Source organism: Athene noctua, chromosome Z (assembly GCF_965140245.1).
Source record: "Athene noctua chromosome Z, bAthNoc1.hap1.1, whole genome shotgun sequence".
In the NCBI taxonomy this organism is placed as follows: domain Eukaryota; kingdom Metazoa; phylum Chordata; class Aves; order Strigiformes; family Strigidae; genus Athene; species Athene noctua.
The window spans coordinates 61,076,610-61,100,406 of record NC_134077.1 but is presented as its reverse complement, the minus strand read 5'-3'; the positions used below and the strand labels follow the sequence as shown (position 1 = coordinate 61,100,406).

Sequence of the window (23,797 nt, the reverse complement as noted above, 5' to 3'; positions counted from 1 at the left end):
TATTCTCATCTTCTTTTTTTCTCCTAACCTTTGTCATGAAGCTGCATCTATTTCTCACAGTCCTGTCTTCTTTTGTTCCAGTCTTGAATACTCTTGCTAGCCCAGTCTTTCAAAATCCTCTGTCAGAAATTATCAGTGCAGCAAGTCTAACCCTTTTTATCCCCTATAGCATATCCCCAAACTCAAAAAGAACAACTCATAAAATCCTTTCCTCTAGTGGAGAGTGGTTATGCCTCAAGAACTTTGTCTCAGAGGCTGAAACCAGAATTTAACTCTAGTGGACTTTGCTGAATGTCTGGGAAGCCACTATTTATAGTCTGGAATTTGAAAAAAGGGCAATAATAAGAACTGAAAAGACTAGTGATGTATGAAAATGTTTAATTTTTTATACTGATCCTGTGTCAGATAACTGTGGGAAAAGAGTATTAAGAACAAACATATTAATGCCAAAACATTATCTTTGCATGTATGCCACAACTTCTGTTATTAAAAGTTGTTTCTGGACTAAAGTAGGCTTTAGTGCAATTAGTTTGCATTTACTCTGACGTTTGATGATCAGAATCTGTTCCACTGGCCTTATTGAATTATTTGACAAAGTTAGCAAAGAATTTGTACTGACAGTAAGAAAAGCAGGAGCTGCACAATTTTCTAAAGAGAAAGGTTAACCAAGAAGGACTTTCACACTGCATAGCACAGATTTTATGTGTATATATAGGTATGATAAATGCAGATGAAAAAAGCACAGAAACAGGAGAATCTGATCTACTCAAGTGCCTGATATAATACCCATCACAGTCAAATGGGAATCTTTCTTTTTGAATTCCGTTTATTACAGGAAAAAGTAAAGAATATAAGTCAAATAGAGAAACACATCACTAAGCACTATATTTCCATATCAGGACTCTGATACATCCACTTTCTGGGTTCACACCCCTGCTCTGTACTACTTAGAGGAAGGTACGAGTTAGGAGAATGACTAGAGGCTTATTTTTCAGCCACCATAAAGAACCATCCTGCAGTACCACAGTTCTATTAAAGCCCGTGGTAGCTGTGCCATTGTCACAGGATTTCATGTCCAGACTCAACTTTTGATTTTTCACTTTTTCTATAAGCAAAAAACCATGCTGTTTATTCAGTCCAGCTGAAAACTACTTTTGCCTTGTGGTAGTTTCTGGTAGCTTAGGTTACACTAAGGTCTCCCTTGAAAGGTTTATAATGGATCTGAACTTTAAAGAGAAGGAGCACAGTGAGAAAATAAGGAGCAGTTATCCAGCAGGTGTTACTTACTCAGGGCATTCCTGTAAACATCTGCCTTTGTGGAGAAAGAGCGGCTGGTCCTGTTCAGCCTGACACTTCTGACAGTGCCAGTGGTCGGAGCACACCTCACAGCCATCCATGCACATCTCGCACTTTCCACTTGCGGTGTTTCCAAAAGTTTTTTGAGGGCACAGAGAAACACAGATATCATGGATAAGAAACTTTCCTGGCAAAAGAGCAACCCAGGTGGGAAAAGGCACCAATTAGAAATATATTTAAAAGATTCCTGACTTGGATGGCTATTAAAAAAGCTTCCAACTTCCCCAAAATATATTTTTTTAATGCTTAAAAACATGAATAAAACATTCTGTAAGCCATTTGCCACAGTAGTTTGTTCAACCTTTGCTTAAATTTAAGGGTAGAAGGAATCATCAGGATTATCTAGTACACCTTTCTGAATAAAGCCCTATTCAGTAATTTCTGCATCATGTCTACAACTTTTGATTGAAAAGAAAGAAAAGGAACAATATCCATCTAACAATTTTTTGACCCATATTGCCAAGGGCATGTGCTTAATTCCTAGATGATGCCTGACTTCAGCTGGTGGTTATCTGATTACTTGATTACCCGCCTATGCTTTAAGCTGTCAAAGAACTTTCTGGTGACCATTGACAAAAAATATTCCCTGGAAATGTGTAGGATACAGAATATTTTAACCTCTTGCAAAACTTACTCAAAGAAGCTGAAGTCTCTTACCTTCTGGACATGAAGTACATATGTCAGCAGATTTCTCACAGGTCCTACATGAAGGATCACAGGACTGCAATTTTTTTTTTGCATCTGAGATGAAAGGAAAGTTCAATTTTTTACTGTCTTATAGGCTGGTTTTATTCATTTCCCGTCCCTTTAGGAGAGCCATTTCCTATGGCTTTTTCTAAGCTGTTTTGAAAATGTACCTCTGTGACTTTTCAGAATTCACAGAGTTAAGGAGCTTGATGATTGTGCTCAATTCTACTTTCTTAAATGGTGTGTTAAGAGTTGTATTAAAGGAAAATATATCCTGAGATTCACTAAGGCACTGTTTTGGACTGCTCATCATGAATGAGAACAATAATCTAGTTTAATAATGTTAGTTTCAGTGTAGTGGTCCAAAACAAAATCCAGATCTGTAATCCTAATGCATTACAAACAGAAAGAGCTAGAAAGTATGAAAATTTGGGGAATTTAGTGTAGCAAGTTATTTTCATGGAGTTTTTGTACTAGCTGGTTGCAGAGCACCTTTACCATGTATCTAAGGGAGAAAACTCTAGGAAGGAGAGAGAAATGAGTGCTTGGAAAGAGGAGCTGTTAAATACTTCTCCCCAAAACTATTGCCTGCTATTTTCCTCCAAAAAAGAGAGTCTGACATGTCAAATGGAGTTTTTATGCCTGTGGAAAACTAAGACTTTGGTTATGCTTTGCATAGACCTCACGCAATATGTTACTCAGCTCTACATTTGAGGATCATACTTAATACAGAGGAAGTTTGTCATGCAATATAATAGTTCCTATCTTTCAGTTCTGTATTTTGATCCAAGCTAAACGGATATCTGACGAAAAAGTAATTGTGGGCCAGTGGAGGAAAGATAGTAACCTTTTGATTTTGCTAAAAATAAAAAGTCAAGAATAAATCAGAAATGGGCTGTAGATTGAGCTTTGCACCTCAGTTAGCACATCCAGCTCATCCTGCCAATTAAATGTGTATGATTCCTGCAAATCAATGGACTGGCTGACAGTATCCATTTGCCACATGCAGCATATCACTAAACTTTTTTGTGCCTGTTGTAGCAAGGTTGTTTAAAATGTTGACCTTTTGAATGAAAGTCATGAAAGTAAATGTTTCAGGTAAAAAGAGGATGGAGGAGATCAGGAGACTTATATAGAGCCCTCTCCCACAAGGGGAAATGGTGGCCATTTTATTAAGCAGAGAGGCACTCAAGTAGTAAAGTGGGTAACGTGCATAACATGGCACAGGGGCAGAAGAAGGAGGAATAATAATGAAAATATTAATAATTATTATTTATAACTGTACTGTTAAATGAACTGAGCCATAGTTATCTCTGAAAGAAATTAGATCCACATTCAAGGTGGCCAGGAGACAATCTATATCAATATGTTACATCCGTGTCTGACTCTACCAGAAGTTTAGAACATCTTAAAAACCCTGTGTGCTCAAAAATATCTCAATATGCTGTTCCTGGCTAGAACAAGAACAACTCAGGAATGTTCAGGGACAGCACAACAGATCAAAACCAGGCTGTTTAACAGTAGGGCACTCATCAAGGACATGATTAGTCATTCTTTATCAGGACTACTTGTGCGTACTACTTGCACAGGGTAGTGAAATCCTGTAGTGTTGCAACTCTTGTTAATAACTAGCACAATATAAAGCAGCTCCAGATAGAGCAGAAGATTAGGAGAGTTTTCCTTGTCACCACCCCTCTGGCTACAGCACCTCTGCCCTCCCTGAACAAGGGCCCAAGAGTGTTTTCAGGGTCTAGGCAAGGTCATAGGATCCGCAGGGTAATGTACGCAACCAAAGAAAGCTGCACACTGTCAGGGTGAATAGGGGTTGTGACAGTCCAGGCTGGAGGCTGGGTCTGACCAGTCTAAGGCCAACAGAACTATGAGACCCTTCTGAATATCCTGAAAGACAGCAAAGAGCACTGTAGCATTGGCTTTAGTAGCCAGAAGTGTTGGTGGCCGTGGTGAGTCAGAGTCCTATCAAGGATGAATACAGGTGGGACTATGACAGTATTTCACTAAGTGCCAGATGAAGATAATTTTCAGCTCCAAAGGTACAGAGGCCTTCTGGAGATAGAAAATGCCTGAAATTGAATTTTGAGATGTGCAGCCTCAATTGCTGCTAAACAGCTGACATAAAATCTCTGTGTTTGAGTATACAGGAAGGTTGTGTCACCTTTGTGACTTCATATTGACCACAGCTGAACCTAAGAAGTATAGTGTCAGCTAATCATCAGTGTGCAAAAATGAAAACCTCTGGAAAAGCTCTTTGGGAAGATGGGAACAAGTGAGGAAGGTACAGAGTCCCTGGCTTGTGGAAGAAGAACAGGTAGAAGTGATGTATAAGCTTTGGGTGCCCAAGAGGTGGGAGAAGAGGGATTTACTACTAAGTAATCTCTGAAGTTGCAGAGGTGGGAGGATAGCACAGGGGAGATCCTGATGAAGGACTGTAGAGATGCAAGGAGACCTCAATGTGTGAAGTGACTTCAGTGCTACATAAAGCAGGAATGAGATGCCCCATCATCTGGTATCAGTATAACTGAGGTCTCAGGGCTGGGGCTCTTTGCAGTGAGGCTCCTACTGCTGGGGAGGGAGTTGTCAGGTTCATTGAATATTTAGGGTGAAAGAAGATTTCTTGCAAATCCCGATTAGGCTCTATACTTTGCACTATCTATGTATAAGTTATATATTTACAAATGGATTAATAGTTGTGTAATTTAGGGAGTGAAAAGCTAGAGTTGCAAAGTAATTTTAAAATACCATCTTTAGTTGCCTGTGAATGTCATCCTTGAGGAGAATGAGCATTTTGTTTTGCTTTTCTTAGTCCTTTTTAAGTGTGTGGATGTGGTTATCTTGTAAGGCTTTCTACAATAGCAGGTCCTGTGAGTTTAGATTCTTTCTGACTCATGCCGACACATTTTCTATGGCTTTTTTCTATGCTGAAGACCTATTTTCTATATTTCAGGTTTTTTCTGTGCTGAAGACCTATCTTCTATATTTCAGGTTACAACATGCTATTCCAAGAGGACTGTAGTTCATTTAAATGGCCCTGAGTGTAGAGGGCAGTTCAAGTCTCTCTCAAGCCTCTCGATATAACCATAAAACGTACAAGCATTTTCAGTTTGCTTATCCAAATAACCCTCAAAGTAACTTGCTGGTGACCACTGCTTACTCTTGTGAGATGCAGAAATTCACTGTCACAATGTTTTTTTGGAGACTACTTCTTAGCTTCATGTTTTTCTTGACTCTTCATTATTGAACAAATCCTTAAAGAGTATCCTTCTTGATGTCATCTGTAAGAATATAAGTAATACTGCAGAAAAGCTGGATGCTTGGTGTTAATAGATATGCTATTCTCCTATCCTTAAATATGCAGACCTTCTCTCTTCTGCTTTTGAGAGAAGATCCCTACTGGTCTGCAAATCCTAAGATTTTTCCCTTTTAGACACTAGTTATTTGGCACTCTCTGAAAAAGACCATCAAATAATTGATGATATATTGCACATCCAAGTAAGCTTTAATTAATGTTTGTCACTTTGCCTCTAGAACTTGAAGGAAAGACCATCTGTTCCTGATGTCTGCCTACAGCTCCACATCTTCCATTGCTCCATCACTTGCTTTGATAAATCTTCATAATTTGTCAAGGAAGAGTCCTGATTTTTTCAATGAAAATGTCATTTGGCCTTTTCCTAAATATTCCATATATAATATAAATTTTCATTTCCCTTTTCAGCAGCTTTGCATCCAACTACCTTAACCTGGCTTATGTTTTATTTTTTAAAAATCCATACTGGGTAGGATACAGGATGCTGTAATTTAATACCAGTTATATGTGTGAAGAAGCAAGCCAGAAATGTTACTGAAGTATGTGTTGCCAGGTGAAAAGGACCTTGATGCTGGCAAGAGAGTTGGTGTAATATAAAAAATAAATAGCAGGACAGTAAGGTTAAGCGAAGAAGTTTTTATACTGCTAAAGAATGTCTAAACGAACTAATTGTTTCAAAAACATTTCAAGGCTTACAATTAAAAAGAAAGATCTTTTTTGGTGAAGTACTTTTTACTTCCATTTAATCCCCGCCCGCCTTGTCAGCATTTGTTGTTTTCTGTAATACTAGCTAATCGCCACAAGAGGGGAATGTACACAAGCAACTGGGCTTCTAGTAGGCGGCACGGAATACAACGTTTAGCCTTCTAGTCAAATATAAACACTGAAATGACCCAACTTTAGTACTGACACAACAATTCTTACTTTTTTTTTTTCTTTTTATCTTTTTTTTTTTTTTAATTATGGACAGTTAAAACGAAATTTTTCTGTGATCAGTCTCTTACTGACTGGAGATAAGCTTCCATTTACTGAAAAAACACCCAACAAACATTTAGAATCATGTGAAGTTTTTAAATGTAATTTTGTTGTATAGCAAAAAGTTCCCCAAATAGGCAAATGTGATGCAAGAGATTTGTTTACAGAAACCCATGCACATTGCTTTCAGTAATGTAACCAGAGCTTTCCAAGGAACAGTCTTATAAAGCTGCAAAATAATCACACAAATGTATTTCCTTGCTCTTTGGACTGATGATAAATGGAAAGCTTGGAAATGACTGGTTTTGGCTGTTGGGTTGTATTTTGCTTTGCCCTCAAGGATACCATTCTGTACTTGAGGATCCAACAAGCTTTCCTTTAAAATTTCAGTTGGTAGCTCTTATGGTTGCAAATGAAACTTGTAAATGCAGAAGGCATTAGTCTATGATGCAGAACTGTAAACCACCCATATTCTAGAAATAGGACATTGGCTCTGAAAAAACACTGTATTCTATTACTATACCGTTCTGCTCTTCCTTTTTTAAAGGTCAAATTGCATGACTTTTTCAGACCTATCAAACTGGTTTTATCCTTATGCTTATGTTCTGTCTTGTTTTGATTGTTTGGGTTTTTTCGTGGTTTTTTTTTTTTTTTTTTTTTTTACTTCTTTTTTTTTTTTTTTTTTTTCTTCATATGAAAATGCCTTCTATTTAAACTCTATTCAGGCCAGAATCTGACTCAATGTCACGGTGATTCTTGTGTCTTTGTCAGAATAAGTAACAACAGTGATGTACACACAACTAAGTCTCTTCCTTTCTAGAAACTGAGAAACTGAATCACACTATGCCATTTCTTGAGCTAAGATTTACTGCAGCTCCAACTGGCCCATTCAGTCTATTCAAGGGATTATCAAACTGGAAGGGTGGAGGTAGACTGGAAAATCTTTATTTTCTCTATTTTGTTTTTTCCTTTGGGCTTGTGCAACATGAATGAGGCAGTGGCAGAGTTTCTTAACACCTAGTACTGTAAGACTTTACTTATGACCCCAAACTGAATGAAGGAAAAAATGAGTGAAATTTTAGCTCTATTTAACAGTTTTCCCCGTATTTAGTTTCTTTTTGCTTAAGTGATCTTACTTTGAGCTACCAGAACTTTTCCATTTGATTTTAAAGAAAGATTAAATGATTCCTCAAAAATTTTCAGGGTGAAAAAACATAGGTCCCCGTGGAAAGAAGTGTGGTCCTCTTCATGTGCTCACCACGTGTTCTGGAGAATGTAGTTTATTAAAAAAAACCCAGAATGAAACCCTCCACAAAACCTGAGGATATATGAGCAGAGATATGGCCATATCTAAAGAGACATATCTTTAAATATAACAGCATTTGAAGTAGATTATTATCCCTTCTTAATTTATTTAAAGCCACAACTGCATTGTAAGGGTTCTTACTAGGATATGTTCACCCCCTATCTACTGTCCAGTTTGCTCTCTCTGCCCACTCCTTATGGACAACGGATCTTTATGCTGGGTAGTGCAAGTATTCAGTGTCCAGACTAATAAAGGATGGTTTGTTGTCTTGATTTTAAATCTTCTTTATTCATGTTGTTCTATGAGTAAAAGGGGGACTAAAAAACTTGCGGTTTTGACTTGCTATTGAGTATCTTCCTGTGTACAATTGTAATACCCTTAGCTTCTAGACATTGATTTCTACTAGGAAAGTATTTTTACAGTATATTTTATTGTTGGACCATGGCACAGATGCTGTAGTGAGGAGTGAAGAAGGAAATTAAGTGCCAGGTCTGTTTGTAACTGCAAGCATATGCCTTTTAGAAGGTGACCTGTCTAGCTTTTATACTGTGTAGTGAAATGTGATTTGAATGTGATCCAGTTGAGATGCTACTTAAATTGTTAGGTTTTATTCCATGTGTGGAACTGGCCTTGCAAAACTGATACAGCCATGAATAAAAACACAAAACCAAGTTACAGATATCCATGAGGTAATTACAGTTACATAGATATGGTAAAATATAATAAAAACAATATACATATGTAATAAAATACTAGACCTATCCCATTTTGAAGACTTATGTGAACTGTAAATTTAAGAAAACTATAGTATAGAATGCTGAAAAGTAAATCACAATCCCCAGTAACCATTAATTCCCAATCTAGTTATCTTGCAGCAACCATAGTATTACTTTATAAACAAATACCTAGAATATGGAATTGACATGCCTTAGAACATAGGGAATAATGAATCATTTTTGCTTGCCTCTAGCAACCTGAAATTTCACATATGGATGATGCTTAAAAAGGTCTCCCAACTCTTCTCATGATGCTCTAATTCTGTATTCTAAATGTCATAACATTTTCACGTTTGGAAGACTATGACCCATTCTCTCCTGCTGCTTATTTCCCCACTGTCTTCTGCCCACCCCATTTCTTTTTTTCCCCTTCCATATTCTGAGACCTTTATATGTATATCTGCACAGCTGCATTAAGATCCTCTTAAATAATCCTTTTAAAGATTGAGTTCCTGTTTTCTCTCAACCAGTACATTTCTACTGGTTTGGTTTTGCTCTGTATTTAGGCAGAGGAAAATACACAACATGGATGCAGTTGGTCAATGGCTGCTTGTGGGAGGTTGCTCTTATTATTGGGGGTGGTATGTAATAGTAAACAGAACCAGCTGCTATTTAGCTGCGTGGTTTACTACAGCGTATATTATCTGCATGTAGAGAAGCACATACTCTGTTTTGAGCTTGCATCAGAAACAGATCTCATACCATACCCATTTTTTCCTTTTTTTACTTTTCAGAAGAATGTGGTAGATTAAACTGTGTAATTAAGGAATGAATGAGGTTTTTAGGGTGCAGTATTTACAGTGAACAGGCAAAATAAAGACCTGACCATAACTTGCAAAATATCTAATCCAGTTGAAAAGGGGTGTGAATCAAGCTTACACTAGTGTGTCTCCTGGCTTCCAAAGTAATTTCATCATCTGGTACATGAGATAAAACACAGATGTTTCACGTTAGAAACACAGAGCTTGATCTCCTGTTTTTTTTGTTGGGGGTTGTTTTTTTTTTTTTCCCCCTTTCCTGGCTTGCCCTGGCTTTTAAAAAGCCTGGATAACAGACATGGTCTGGATATGACTTAATAATTCTTGATATGGCCTGAACTCTTTGCCCAGCAGAGTATACCCCCAAAGTAAATATAATTTTAGAAAGTTGTTTTTTTATAGAATGTTTTGATTGTTGGAGTGTGTGTTCATAAAAATTCATAAAACTGGTCTATTATTTATCCTCACAAAGAAGTGAAATCTTAAACATGAAAAAAAGTGTATTCCACATTTGCAAAGGTTTTAATCCTCACCTAGATAGACTAGTCTCTCAGACTGCAAAGAAAGTCAGAATAGTTTCTCCATGGCAGTCTCTGACGTGCTAGCCTTTAATTTATGCTAGCCTTGAAACCAAACAAAACAGTGTTTGTTTCCCCAAACTCACTTTGTCCCATATGGTACATCAATACAGTCACTAAAACCACAGTGGAACCCACTGAATCGATGTGGCTGGAAGAGTCAGGAGAAATGGCTTCGTTATTTGTAAATACAGTTCAAGGTCTAATATCTCATCTTTCTGTTAGTAATATTTCTAAAGAAAAAGAGTAAATAGAAGACTAACATGGTAAAAGCTGATGTAAACTACTGGATTTGGAAATTTTGGCTATCTTCCTAGTTGTGTTGTCTTCTCTCATTGTCTGAAGCAGGGTATGTGCTGAGGATGAACTTGGTACGATCTCATCTTCATTCCCATGACAGGGGCGAGGTTGTTTATTTCATACTTGGCCCCCACGCCCGGCTCAGTCCCCCAAAGTGGGAGGACTAATAACTGTCTGGCCTTGTATTCTTTAATTAGATTTTTTGATTCAGGACACTGAAGCTCAGAGGCAGCTCTGTTGGTGCTGCACCAGTGTAATGTGTTGAGGACACTGAGCACTTAGTGGAAGAAGAAATGTACATTGATAAATGGGCAGAGAGGATGAGAGTCAAAAGCTAAATCTCAGACACAGGCTTGCCCCTACTGGGCTGGTGAACAAACATGGAAGTATTCTAATATCCCCTGCAGAATGGACAAGCTTCTTGGACCATGCCCATGCTGTATGACAGGCTGTTTGTCCAAAGATGGCGTGGAAGATACTTATCTTTCACTAAGAAGTAATAACTCTGGAGAAAATCACAGTAGCTATAAAAAAGATAAAGAACAGAAGAAGTAATCTGGGATAAAATATTTGGAGATCTGTCCAGGGGAAGCAGTGAAAAACTTGGAGACATGCCATGAGTTTGCACCCATGTATGAAAGAAAAATATTTTCTCTGTCCCCATTATCTTCTTTCCCGTTATCTAATGGAAAAGAGAAGGCCCTACAGAAATGCTTAAGATCTGAAGTGGGATCATTGTTCCAGACCCAGGGAGTTTTTCTGTACAGGCATGCCAGCCAGAATTCTTACTGACAGTAAGTTTCAACTAGCACAGAGAGGTTTTCTTTTTGTCCATTCTTATACTGATCCTACAGCATTGATGAAAAAAGCAATAAAAGACAGTGACTGGCTCTTATAAATTGTATTGGTTTTCAGAAAGCTTTTGCAATGAAGAAAATAATTGTAACAGATAGTGAAACCGTTGATTTGTCTTTTTTGTTGTTGTTGTTGTTGTTCTAAAATTATCCATGTATTTTGAAACAGTATCAGGGTGTGAAATGTACTGCAGTCTCTAACTAGGAACTACCTTACTGGTGTGACATACTACTAGAGTTAAATGTGGTTTGGTCCTGCCTGAATCCTTTATTTTTTGTTAAGGATCTTCAGCATGGAAGGAGAATTTCAAATATAGATGTCACAGTTGAAAATCTGGACTCGGTTGATATCTGCCTGTTGAATCCATCATCAAAAGAAATGAGGGAAAGAGTGATATTCTAGCCAAAAGATCAACATTTAGATTTTGTTGTTAATTAGCAAATGGATATTATTGATATGTAAGAACCAGATGATCCTACAGTATCTGAGCAAGAAACCTCATAAACTGTTGATAAATGTAGTTATTCAGGGTGTACCTTCTGTAAAGACAATGACAACTTGATTAACATTTTGACTTTGAAGGTACAGTTTGGAAGCCTATCCTGGTGAGAAAAGGCTCAAGATACCACCAACTTCAACACTGCTCTCAGCAGTTACATGGCACAGCTGCTGCCACACTGCGGGAATCCCAGCAAGTCTATCTGAAAGTGAAGAGCCTCCAGTCAGGTCCCCAGCGCTCCCATCTCCAGCTGCAGCAGGAATCCTGTAACTATGGAGCAGTCATTAATGTTCAAGACAGCAGAGCACTGAGAGAGATGTATCTTACACTTTGAAATGCCCATAAGTAAGATGTATTTTAACTACTGGAAGGGAAGAGAAATGGTGCCCAAGATGGAGAGAAAGAGGTTACATGGCACAAGAGTGCGGATGTATACAGAACTGCATCGGCGGCCTGCTCAAAAGAAAAAAGCTGACAATGAGTCACCTTGTTTGACAGCATGAGGTACAGATAAATTACACATGTGATCTTTTCATGGCACTGATGTAGATAGTCTCAAATTGAAAATATGCTTATTCATATGGATGAAAGACAAGAAAATGCATGGAGCAGACCAATTTTCTATTAATATTTCTCCTTTTTATGTCTCTCTGATCTTTTTCTGAAGTGAAGAAGTGTTATTCCTTTTAATACAACATTTCACCATAAATAGGCGGTGACGAATAGAAACGGTCAATATTTTTTCTGAAAATATTTGTTAGTATATTTTAAATTTTGAATGCAAGATCATATAGATCTAAGGATAATCATCCTTTGATGTGTTTGAGTCAAATAAAGACAGGAATCAGAAGAAAATTTGTATTTGATAGAAAAATAAATCTGGAGGGAACCTTAAATAGTCTAGTCTCTTGCTCCACTCACTAAACATCCCTGTCAGATGCTTTTTGTTTGTTCTTAAAGACCCCTAGTGATGGAAATCCCCAATCCTTCTCAAAGATTCTACTGTTATTCCATTATTCCATCTGAAAGTCCCCTTTTTCCAATGACAAATCTAAATCTCCTCTTCTGCATTTTAAGTCCTGTTTACTGCACTTACAGAGACTTGATCTATTCCATTCTTCTTTGTGATTGTCTTCCTCTTAGCTTGCCTATTTGGTCCCAAGGCCTTCATCTCAACCTTTCATTGTAAATATTTTTTTCCCTAGATTTCTGATAATCTTCACTGTTTCCCCTCTAATCGGCCCACTTCTTGCTTTAAACACTGCACCCAAAACTGAATGTGCTATTCCAACTGATGCTTTACAACTTAAAAAGAGTGAAAGGATTATATGATACTGACTTTTCTCTTTGCTTACAGTGATCTTTGCTGATCTTTGTGTGTCTTTATGGTGATCTTTGCCGGTATTGAAACTTGAGAGGAAATTTTACCCTTTGTTGGAGGGTATGGTGTACATACATTTAAAAACTGCCACTTGCAATCCTAACTATTGAGATTCTATGTGCTGCACAGGTTTCACTTAAATGAATGAATATTCATAGCAAATTAGTTTTAATTGTACTGAGTGATAAATTCATCATTAGCACTGCCTCATTTGGTAACATAGCATATTAAATTGTGCTTTATATAACTGACATAATGGGAATGACAAATAACATACTACATACTTTTAATTTAACACTTTCTTAACAAGAAATTTGTGACAGTACTGGGATGCATTTGAAAATGCTTACGAAGGAAAATAAAGTTAAAAATGAATACGAATCATTCCCTTCAAGAGCTTTAAAATTTAAGAGCATTTTCCTTCTGAATATTTTTTTTTTTTTTAACAGACAATTATTATTTCCATGCTGTAGATCACAGCACCAAGAAATAACTGATTATTTTGTGATGGTCGCGGAAATAGCCAAGGTAGTACAAGAACTGCAAAATATGGTTCTATATCCTGTGTGTGGTCTCTTAGACAGTGGTTCATGCCTACACTGGAGGGAAAGGGGAAAAAGAGAGAGCTTGGTTTTAAACCCACACTGCACACACACAGAGACACATATTTGATTGTTTTTCATTTCCTCCAACTTACATTCACTTCTGTGTAGGGAACCAATAGCCACAAAGCTGGTCTAAAACATAGCTTATAAAACTGTCAGTACTTTACATAAGGAACTCCCAGTACCTTAATCTATTATCTATCTTTTATCTTTTTAATATTTTTTAACTTTTATTTTTTAGTCTTTTATATATCCAGATAAGGTAACTGCCAGATAAGGAACACCTAAGTTATATTAAAATGTTATGCTATTTGCAGAAAGATTATTTTTACTCTGCGAAATCAATGGGTTTGGTCAGTATATTTTTAAAGTGACAATGAGTTTGGCAAAAATACAGTTTCATTCAAACTGCAGGATCTTGATATCCGTTCTAAAACTTGTAGTAAGTAGACTTCAGAGAAACACGAAAGATTAAGGGATCTGTTACAACTTACCACTCCAGAACTTCCCATTGGGCAGAGAATTTCTTGGATTCAGACACTGCCCACGTAATAATTGGAAACTGTTTTTGCACCCAGTACAATTCTCATAGCTGTAGCCAACACATGTTGCACAGCTCCTGTGGCAAGGTTCGCATTCTCTAGAGATGTCATCAGTGAAGAAACCATCTCCACATTCACTCACACATGTGCCTCCTGCAACAGAAACAGAGCCTGGCATCATTGTGTCTATTCACCTGTAGCATCTCTGTCTCCAGCAAGAAATGGTTTAAGAAAAAAACAGTATAAAAGATCCCATGAAAATTTCTGTGGCTACATAAACCTCTAATTTTTTAGTGCGAGACTGAAGTTCAGCTCAATTGCTTCTGCAAACTTTACAAACTTCAAAGCAATCTGCACTTGAATTTGTATATAGATGAGTTTTCATCCATATCCTAAATCCTGACACATACAAATCTTACGAAAGTCCAAATCTGTGTAAAAAATTTATGGTTGTTATAGGAGCCCCATATAAAATCTAAGTCGAGAATTCCCTAAGACTGTTGCATGATACACAGGTTTTGAGGATTGGATACATCTCTATTTTCTGGTGAATATAAAGGTAAATTCAGGTAAATCTGATTCAATTTAAGGCTTGGCATACTGCAGCAAAGCCCCTAGAAGTTATTATACTGATAGCTTTTTGAGCTTCCTCCAATTTCAATTAAAAAAACATAGATCACTGGAGCACCTCAGGTTGTGACCACAGAGTTTTCCATGAGAGTGATGGTTTTGTACTCCGCTACTGGGCACCTTCAGCAGGCAATGTACAAGAATACCGTAACCTTAGGATTTCCTGTGATTCATATTTGACACCATGTCTGAAAGAGACCTACCTGATTTATGGCTTCATAATAAAGCCAAGAGATTTCTAGTCTTGTGTGAATCTGATGTGGAATTCAGGGGTTTTAGCTGAGCTGATTTCAGAGTGTTTAAGGCTCGTTACTTTATGTGGAAAGTCACAGTAAAACTAGAGTTGTGTATTTCCATGTCTTCCTGTGAGTTAAAAGCCCCTTCTTTCACAAAGTCTGCATCAAATACAATATTTTTTGTATTTTCCCAGAAGAATGGAAATGCATTTAAAAAAAAAAAAAACCCCTAGAAAAAAAATGTGGGATTATGTAGTCAAATATAGGGAGCCTTTGAACCAAATGACACCACTGGCTAAGATAACCACCTTATGTTAATGCAATGGACCCAATTCTGTGAAGTGCTAATTTCCCTCAGCCTGAACTGTCTGGTATAGAAGAGATTAATTTTGAGAAGCTGGGTCCAGGTTCTTTCTCTAAAGAAATAGTCTACAATATTTTTGCATGTATGCCATGCTTAGTACGTTACTTACCTGAGAGATAAAAGCCTTCCTTACATGAGTCACACTTGTCATTGTCACAGCTATCACAATTACTAGGACACTCTCTACACTGCAGAGAACTTTCATCTCTGTAGGTATTTTCTGGGCAGTATTTATAGCAATGCTGTTCATACCTGTAAGATAAAGTATAACATCATCTGTAAGTTTCTTCTGAGGTAATTGGGTTTATTTTCTGTACGTTTCTGGATGTGCTAATGGTAAAACTTTATTCCCATCCTAATGAACAGAAATTATTCCTCTAATGAAGTAACTAAATATATTTGTGGTTATGTCACTTATTCAAGTGGAAAACATTAACAAGTTTTCTAATCTCAGGGTTCTTAAATATAACTAATTTGATTTTCTTTTTTAAATGTAGGCACAAGAACAAATTCATGTTTAATTAGAAATTATTATATTGTGGTTGTAAAGAGCTAACCACTTGTAAAAATATATAATTCAACGACATTTTTTATAGCTAGATTGAATCGCCTTTTTGTCAACAATTTATTTTGTCATGGTAATTTTTAGAGGTCTGTAATTTTTAGAGATCTAGACTGTCTCTTTGAAAAGCAGTAGAGTTCTTTTCCTTTCTTAACTTTCAGTTAATCTATGCTTTTTTTCCTTTGCTTAACCTTCTTACATTTTTAAGTGTGCCTGCTGAACTGCAAACACCAGAACTGGACACTATATACTAAGAACATACTAGTTCCAAATCCAGAGGCACTGTTTAACTTTTAGATCCTTTCCATTCCATATTTGTCTCTTCACATATGCAAAGTTTTCATCAGTCTATAAATTTAAAAAGGCCTTGATAGTGAGCAATTGGCTAGTTCTTCAGCATTTCCTGAGCCTTTTTCCAAAGTTACTGTTCTCAGATAGGTGATACTTAAAAGCAATGGGATAACATACCCATCACAGTTAGATCTGTGTTGTGAAGCATACATTTCTGCTTTAGAAAAATATATAGGCATGAAGAACTATACAGCTATACTTACATGTAATAGTTCGGAATGCATGTTATACAGATTCGTGGGTCATCTGAAATTAAAAATGTGAAATTATGTAAATAATATTGAGTTAAAACCAGAATGTAAAAAAGAATTTTTACTACACCATTTTAATGTTAATTAAATATTACATTACATTAAAATTACTGCTACCATAACTAGAACATTATTATCTCTGAATCTCTGCTTACATTTTTTGGAGACAAACTCTTCCACAGTCAGGTTCTGGCCTGTATTTTTGCAGTAATATGTGACTTTTGAGTTGTCAACGTAAGGTACCTAGAAGGTGCTGAGTGCTTAGGAAATGCTGCTTTGAAAAGCAAAACCTTCCCTGGAGCTCACATTGGGCAAAATGAACTCTAAAAAGGAGACTCTGAGTTATCCAAACTGTAGTTTCATTCTATTTCTTTATCTGTTGCAGAGATAAGTTAAAAGCATTTGATCCCTCTAAAGAAACTTTTCAAAAACATGTAAGTAATGAATTTAATCATAAAAATCCTGAGCTAGACAAACACCTTTTTATATGGAGTGGGTGGGAGGAAGGATTTTGGGTAAACTTTCTCATCAGAAAATTAATTTTTGCATAAAAAATTATTTTTGAATGAACAGAAAAAGTGTTGTACAACTTCTTAAAACTGTTCCAGTGATAAATATGGCTTTATGCTCACAGGAAGTGAAGAATATTTTGTACAACATTCCGCTATCTTCTATTAGCTATTTCTTTTACGTTACTCAAATATCCTGAAGGGAGCAGAATGGAGGGAAACAGAACAAGCTGGGTGAATGTATTTATAAACTGTTCTACTATGAAATGCCTATAAATTATTTTTGATATTAATAGTACTCATAAGGCAAAATTTTCACTGAGTCTGTTTGAACTGTGTGTCCAATAAATCACACTTTACACATGAAGACTTGCTAGGCAACATGCACTTGGTTTTGCAAGTGTTCTAGCAATTTATTTATGAGGTGTAAAGTTTTGCCCAGAAATGTTGCAGATCTGTGAAAATATTCTCTTTACTGTTTAGAGCACCTGATCTAGTGTTCTTTGCATTAGATTTTAAGACAGGAAATGTTCTTAAAATATGAAAATATTTTCTATTAAGTCTTCCTTTACTACTAGATAAAAGACATTTGGGTTGTCCAGGTCTTCTTTTTGAATAATTTCTGAAATACTAATATTGCTTCTGAATAAGGACACTTCCTGAGTTATTTCTTCCCCCAATTAATTTGTGCAGGTTTTTTTCCTTGCAGTGTTTATAGAACATTGTTATGAGCCAGGTTGGTATGATGATAAATAAGCGTATTTATACCTTTTGAAAATTATTACAGTACTTGCACATACAGTCCTTACATTAAGTTGATGGGAAGAAAACAGTACGCATCAAAGAGACATTGTTAAAATTGCTGGGGTTGCTTTCAGGCTTAGTAACTAACTCTCCATGTACTTTCTGCCTTTTGTGAAGAGAGGGCTCTTTCCTCTCTTGCCTGTGGGAGGTTTTGATGCATTTTTCTCTCTTAACTGCCCTCTCAGTTTTGCCTGTATGGATGACTATCTGTATAACTCAGTTTAAGACAGATCTCAGCAGTAATTGCAAGCAAAGATATAATGTCTGATTGTCCTCTGGAAAGAGAATAGAAAAATTAAGTATTAAAGTAAGTGACCATTAAGTGAAGACCATGTGTTTTGAGTTGGTTTAGGATCTAAGAGAAATTATCTAGAAACAAATGCGTAAAAATAGTTTGCTTAGATTGTGAATTGAAATTCATCTTGTGGAGAGAGAAAAAAAATGTATCACAAATAGCACTTGCATTCTGCTGCTTACACAAAGTTTAGACAGAAGTGGTAATATTAAATACCTTATTAGAAGGTCACAAATTTCATAGGAATAGCTGGCGTACTGTATTTCACTTGGGAATGAATTCAGTACTCAAAACTAAGGCTTTGGAGGCAGGGGGGAGAATTTCTTAACGATTTTGCAAAATGAAAACATTAAGGCATTGTGCTAGTGTGGCCTAAATTCATTTGCCAATTTATCTATTGTACTATGTTATTTATCAGCCCTTACTGAACCATTGTTCTTTCTCCTAAAGACATACCCACTAAATAAAAGCTCTACCACCTTCTATACTTAGTGATAGTTTCTGAATTTAAACAGTTGAGCAATATAGTTTAGAAAGGAATGCAAAGAGACCAACTGTCTGATAGCAGGCAGAGAGAAAATGAAATACACAACTATTTCTCCAATAGTGAATTTGATATTTAACACATGCTATGTTTCCAAAATTTTGGAAATTAATTTTAAGAATGTACTAAGCCTTGGGAATTTTATGAATATATATGTGTAGTTCTTCAGAAGTGACTCCTTTAAAATCTGCCACAATCAGTTCTTGGATGAGCAGTAACAAACATCCTATATTCACTGAGATCTTCACCTTCTCATAAAATAATGATATCTCTGTGGTGCAAAGTGGGTTAGTTGATATGTCATGCTTCAAAAGACTTCTTGTCTTGAAGACTGCTAATATTGTATCGTTATTTTGTAGTTTTCCATTTGCATTGATTTCCACTGTGTTGAGCTTACACAAATTTATTGAAGAAGAAACAAAGTGATCTCGATAGCATTGGAAACAGGATTTTCAACCAGTTTTAAAATGTAAGGCCTCAGACACAAAAAAGTCTTGTTTGACTTTCTGGTTTTACTGCAGTTTTCTTAGATAAGTAAAGATCATCTAGAGTTCATAGGAAAAGTTTTTGGTTTCTTTCCTTGTCTGTTATAAACTGATACTCTTCTTCCCTCCTGCACCTCCCACCCTTCTCAAGTACAATACATTTGGAGTACAGCTATGTTATAATACAGGAAAGGTACATGCAAAGATTAAATATTGGTCAAAGGCCAAACATTCATGCATTCTCTTGGAACTCTCTGAATTGAGATGAATTAGTGTTTTTTTCTATTCCAGGAGGGAAGTATGGGCATTAGCATTACAAGCATAACATTGTTGTACTGGAGGAGTATTTTCGTTCAAATAGGTAGAGGAACATTGTAAGTAATTTTTTTGTATTATTACTATAGAGGCTTAATGAAATATTTAATACAAAAATGAGCTCCAGACCTTTTTGGAAACCCTTGTCACTCTTTCATTATATTTGAATGTTCATGGTATTTAGACAGATACTAATTCTGGAGAGTTTACATGGCTAACCCACGGTACTTTTGAGTTACATTTACTCAAAGTATCCCATCTAATTAAACCCAGACCTTGCAATGACTTGTATGCATGCTTGACTTTATCTACTGTATACAATAAAGCTGGGAGTTAAACTGACGTGCAAGGGTACATTTTACATGATCTGTATTTACACTGTACTTTTATTTAAGTTTCCTGTTTTGTTTATGAACTTTAAAAAAAATGAAATTTCTTCAACTATTTATTGGCTCAGCCATGAGCCTAGAATATGCTGAATACACTCAACTTTGTTTGCATTCAGGAGCTGGGACTTAATATCTGGTTTACTTTTCCAGTTTAATTAAATGTAATGACTTGAAATGATTTTATATTGCATTGCAGTTTTCCTTTAAGGGCCAGCCTGCAGTAATTGTTTAATTTCAACAGTTACTGCCCGATTTTATTTGCCTTTTACATTCCCCTGAATGATAATTTACCGTAATCTAAAAAACGTACTATAAATTGTAATATATCACCAACAAGAGTAATTATATATTTTAACTACCTTAGACCATTTTTCTTTAGATTTTATGGCATGTCAATTAAAATAACTGAAATGTACAATCCAAACATAATAAGATATTTGACAAGACATGGGCCCGACTGAAATCTCAGCTTTCTGTAAGCCTGAAAAATTAAGATTTCTCTTGTGGAATCACAGACTTTAGTTTGGATCTTCCAGTTTGTGTGAGAAGTCTGTCTGTGACTTTTTTGTTGTTTTTTCACCACTCTTTTTTAAAAATGTTCTTTCCTGACATTATAATTTATTTTGACAAGTCATATTACCAGGAAGTGGGAGAAAGAAAAGATTGTGAATTTTAACCAAAGAAAAAGCTGGATTCTGTTGTCAATTAGATTTATATGGGGAAAAAACAGCATCAGTATTTGCTTTGGCCAAAAACTATAACTTTGGTTCAGCCAAGATTTAATGATTTAGAAATATATGTATTATTAAGGCATAAAAGAAAAAAAGACTTTGAATGGACTTCATCTCTTCCAAAATTATACTTTTACTAAGTTTACATCTATTTACTTTTTTGTAATTTTTTAAAACTAAAGCTACCTTTAATTAAGATGAAAATAGAAAAATTTTAAAAAATGTTCTGAGTGTTATTCTTTCTGTAAAACTGGTTACCGGAAATAATCATACAGCTCTAATCTCAATTACCTTACTCTAAAAGAGGAATTATGTCACTTGACAAAATAAAGGGAAGAAGGCATATTTTCCTGTTCAAATAAGGATTTCAGTATGTTGGAGTTAGAAGTAGAAATGAAGATAAAGTGAAATGAAACCAAAGATTAACATTACAATATGCATTACCTGAAATAGTTCCATAGTTTGTATGACTGAGGTGAAATGTTGATAAATACTTGTATGTGTGTTGATAAAAGCACAAAATTTTGGGAGAGATTTCACTGAGGGAAAGTGAAATATCAGGAAGCTTTAAGGAACAGAAAATTTTAAACACTGACCTAAAAAATAAATATTGGGTCAGAATCCTCTAGTGTCTCACCAGACATAGTTGACCAGTACTGTAGTGAGATCTACACCACACATGAAGCTCCAAAATGTGATATCAATCAGAGAAGTTATTCCTTATAGGGCTACAAAGAAGAACTAGTGGTTCATGTACTCCTAATAAAATAAAGTTAAGGGTACTTCAACAGAAATGAAATCAGGACATCAGCAGTACTATAACAATTAAGAAAGGACATTCAGTTTATTTGTCTTAGATTTTATTCTATCACTCAGATGTTATCTTTTGTTCTTACTCTACTGGCCATTGTTTCCACCTATCAAAATCTCAATGTGATGATTTCAAGAATCATGAAAGCTGCATATTACTAAAACTGAACTTTCTGCATTTTCTGAATGCACGATTATTATTCTGAGATGGTCCCTTGTGTTTGAATAGTTTCTTACTACACAGGTAGTTCCTCTGGGTGAGTAGTATTACCCAGAAAGAGCTCTCCTACAAGCAAGAATGCAGACTGCAGGCCAGAGGTCCTAAGTTTACACCACAGACATCAATGCAGCTTTTACCACAGCTGGATTCTATTGGTCCTCCATTAACAAAATGTATTTATGCAGGCAAGACCCATATGGGAAACATCTCCTCTATATGGGGAGAATCCAAGATTTACACTGCTACAGTCAATGAGTGGTTCCATAATACAATTCCTTATTTGAAAGAATAAGACCCTGATCTTTAGGCTGGCATAGACTCAAAGAATTGAAACAAGTACATACTGAGGTAGAGTTGCTTGATAGAATAGTTTCATTTGGAAAGGACACACAATGATCATCTAGTCCAACTGCCTGACCACTTCAGGACTGACCAAAAGTTAAAGTATATCATTGAGGGCATTGGCTCATGTTTCTTAAACACTGACAGGCATGGGGCATCAGCCACCTTTCTAAGGAGCTTGTTCCAGTGTTTGACCACCCTCTTGGTAAAGAAAAGCTTCCTAATGTCCAGTATAAACATCCCCTGGCATAGCCCTGGGCCATGCCCAAGGAGAAGAGACCAGCACCTCCCTCTCCACCTCCTCTCCTCAGGAAGCTGTAGAGAGAAATGAGGTTGCCTCTCAAACTCCTTTTCTCCAGACTAGAAAAGTCCAGAGGCATCAGCCACTCCCCACAAGACATTCCTTCCAGCCCTGTCATCAGCTTTATTGCCCTCCTCTGGATGTAGACCTTCACATTCTTCCTAAATTATGGGGTCCAGAACTGCACACAGTATTTGAAGTGAGGCCACACCAGCACTAGGTACAGCAGGATAATCAGCTCTTTTGACCAGCTACTTAAACTGTGTTTGATGCAGCCCAGGATGCAGTTTGCCCTCTTGGCTGCCAGGGCACACTGCTGGCTCATGTTGAGCTTCAAGTCATCCAGCACCCCCAGATCCCTTTCTGCAGGGCTGCATTTCAGCCACTTCTCTCCCAATTTATACTTGTGACCAACATTGCTGTGTCCTAGGTACAGAATAGGGCATTTATTGGTGTTTATAAAAAAGAAAAGTTCTGGTGGAGGCACCAGTCTTGGAACCAGGTGTTAATATCCTGGGCTCACCTGTTTCTTCTAGTGTATCTCCCCATTACGGGGAGGACTGAGAAAATAGTACCTGTGCTCCTGAATCCTTCAGCATTCTTCCCAGGGTTCCAAAATCTCTTTTGATTGACCTTGGTCTTGTTGAATCATCACGGTACCCATGTGAAAGAGCGGGAGCAGGTAATAATTCGAAGGCTGTACTAACCTTATCAGTTTTCTGGTGACATCCCTGATCTGGGCCCCAGGGAGGCAGCAAACTTCCCTGAAAAGAGGGTCTGGTCTGCAGCTGGTTTAGATTATGTTTGTTTTAATATATTTGTTTTTCAGTAATTCCAACAGAATGATTCAGCAGCTAACATTTCTTTACTGTTTTGATACATGAAGCTTCTGATCTGCAAATTGTTGAAGGAGTAGCGATATATAGTTTTTCATCTTTGTAATTTTAGGAGTACCTTCATTGTTTGGTCAGTGGCTACTAAGCTAGATGAACTTTGAGCCTGATCTTTGGCATTTTTCTTCTGTGCTCTTATTTTTATGGAGAACTCTAAACTAAAATCTGGAGTATTCTGTGTTTGGAGAACTCATGTTTCAATCTCATATCTTAAATTTTTCCAGTGACTTGCCCCAAGACTTGATTTTGCCCAGGAAGTAATTTTCTTTCTCAGAGAAAGAAATATTTCAAAGACAGAATGTTTTATTTAATACATGCATCTTGTATATTCAGTGTGCAAGGAAATTATCTTTTACCTATACTCTAGAAAAGACAACATCCTCTAATGTAATGTTCTGCCTACACTGAAATGTTAGTACTGAAAATCAGAGAACAGTTCCAAATCTTGCTGAGCGTTCTTTTTGCACACATTGCATACTCTCACTCCAGAGGCCTGTGGAAACAAGTCCTTTTATCTGCAAATCTAAAACCCATTCTGCAATATTAATCTCTTGAGGAAGATTTACTCTAAGATAAAAAAAGTATCTTTATCATAATTTTCTCTGGTATTTTGAAAGCCAAGGTCTATTCATCATAAGCGAAGGTCTGAAGAAATGAAGTTTTCCTTTGTGTTTCTTAGGTTGCTATGGGAACCAAATCACTTTTCACCCATTAATCATGAGCAGAACTGCCAGAACTGCAATCTGTACCAGGGAGCTTGAGTCTGTTCATAGTGCTGCCCTTTTTATCTATCTCACAGGTTCCTTAAATCTTCTCCAAATACCT

General features: G+C 36.5%; 1 protein-coding gene across 1 annotated transcript in view; it reads right to left on the bottom strand.

Annotated features, from left to right (window-relative positions):
• Positions 1–23,797, bottom strand: part of PCSK5 (proprotein convertase subtilisin/kexin type 5) — a 249,494-nt gene that overhangs the window by 12,254 nt on the left and 213,443 nt on the right. Inside the window, exons 25-29 of the mRNA XM_074931390.1 lie at positions 16,287–16,329; positions 15,280–15,422; positions 13,893–14,093; positions 2,014–2,097; positions 1,288–1,483 (exon numbers count right to left, since the gene is read on the bottom strand). Coding sequence (XP_074787491.1) covers positions 1,288–1,483; positions 2,014–2,097; positions 13,893–14,093; positions 15,280–15,422; positions 16,287–16,329 — 667 coding nt within the window. The remainder of the gene's footprint in view (positions 1–1,287; positions 1,484–2,013; positions 2,098–13,892; positions 14,094–15,279; positions 15,423–16,286; positions 16,330–23,797) is intronic.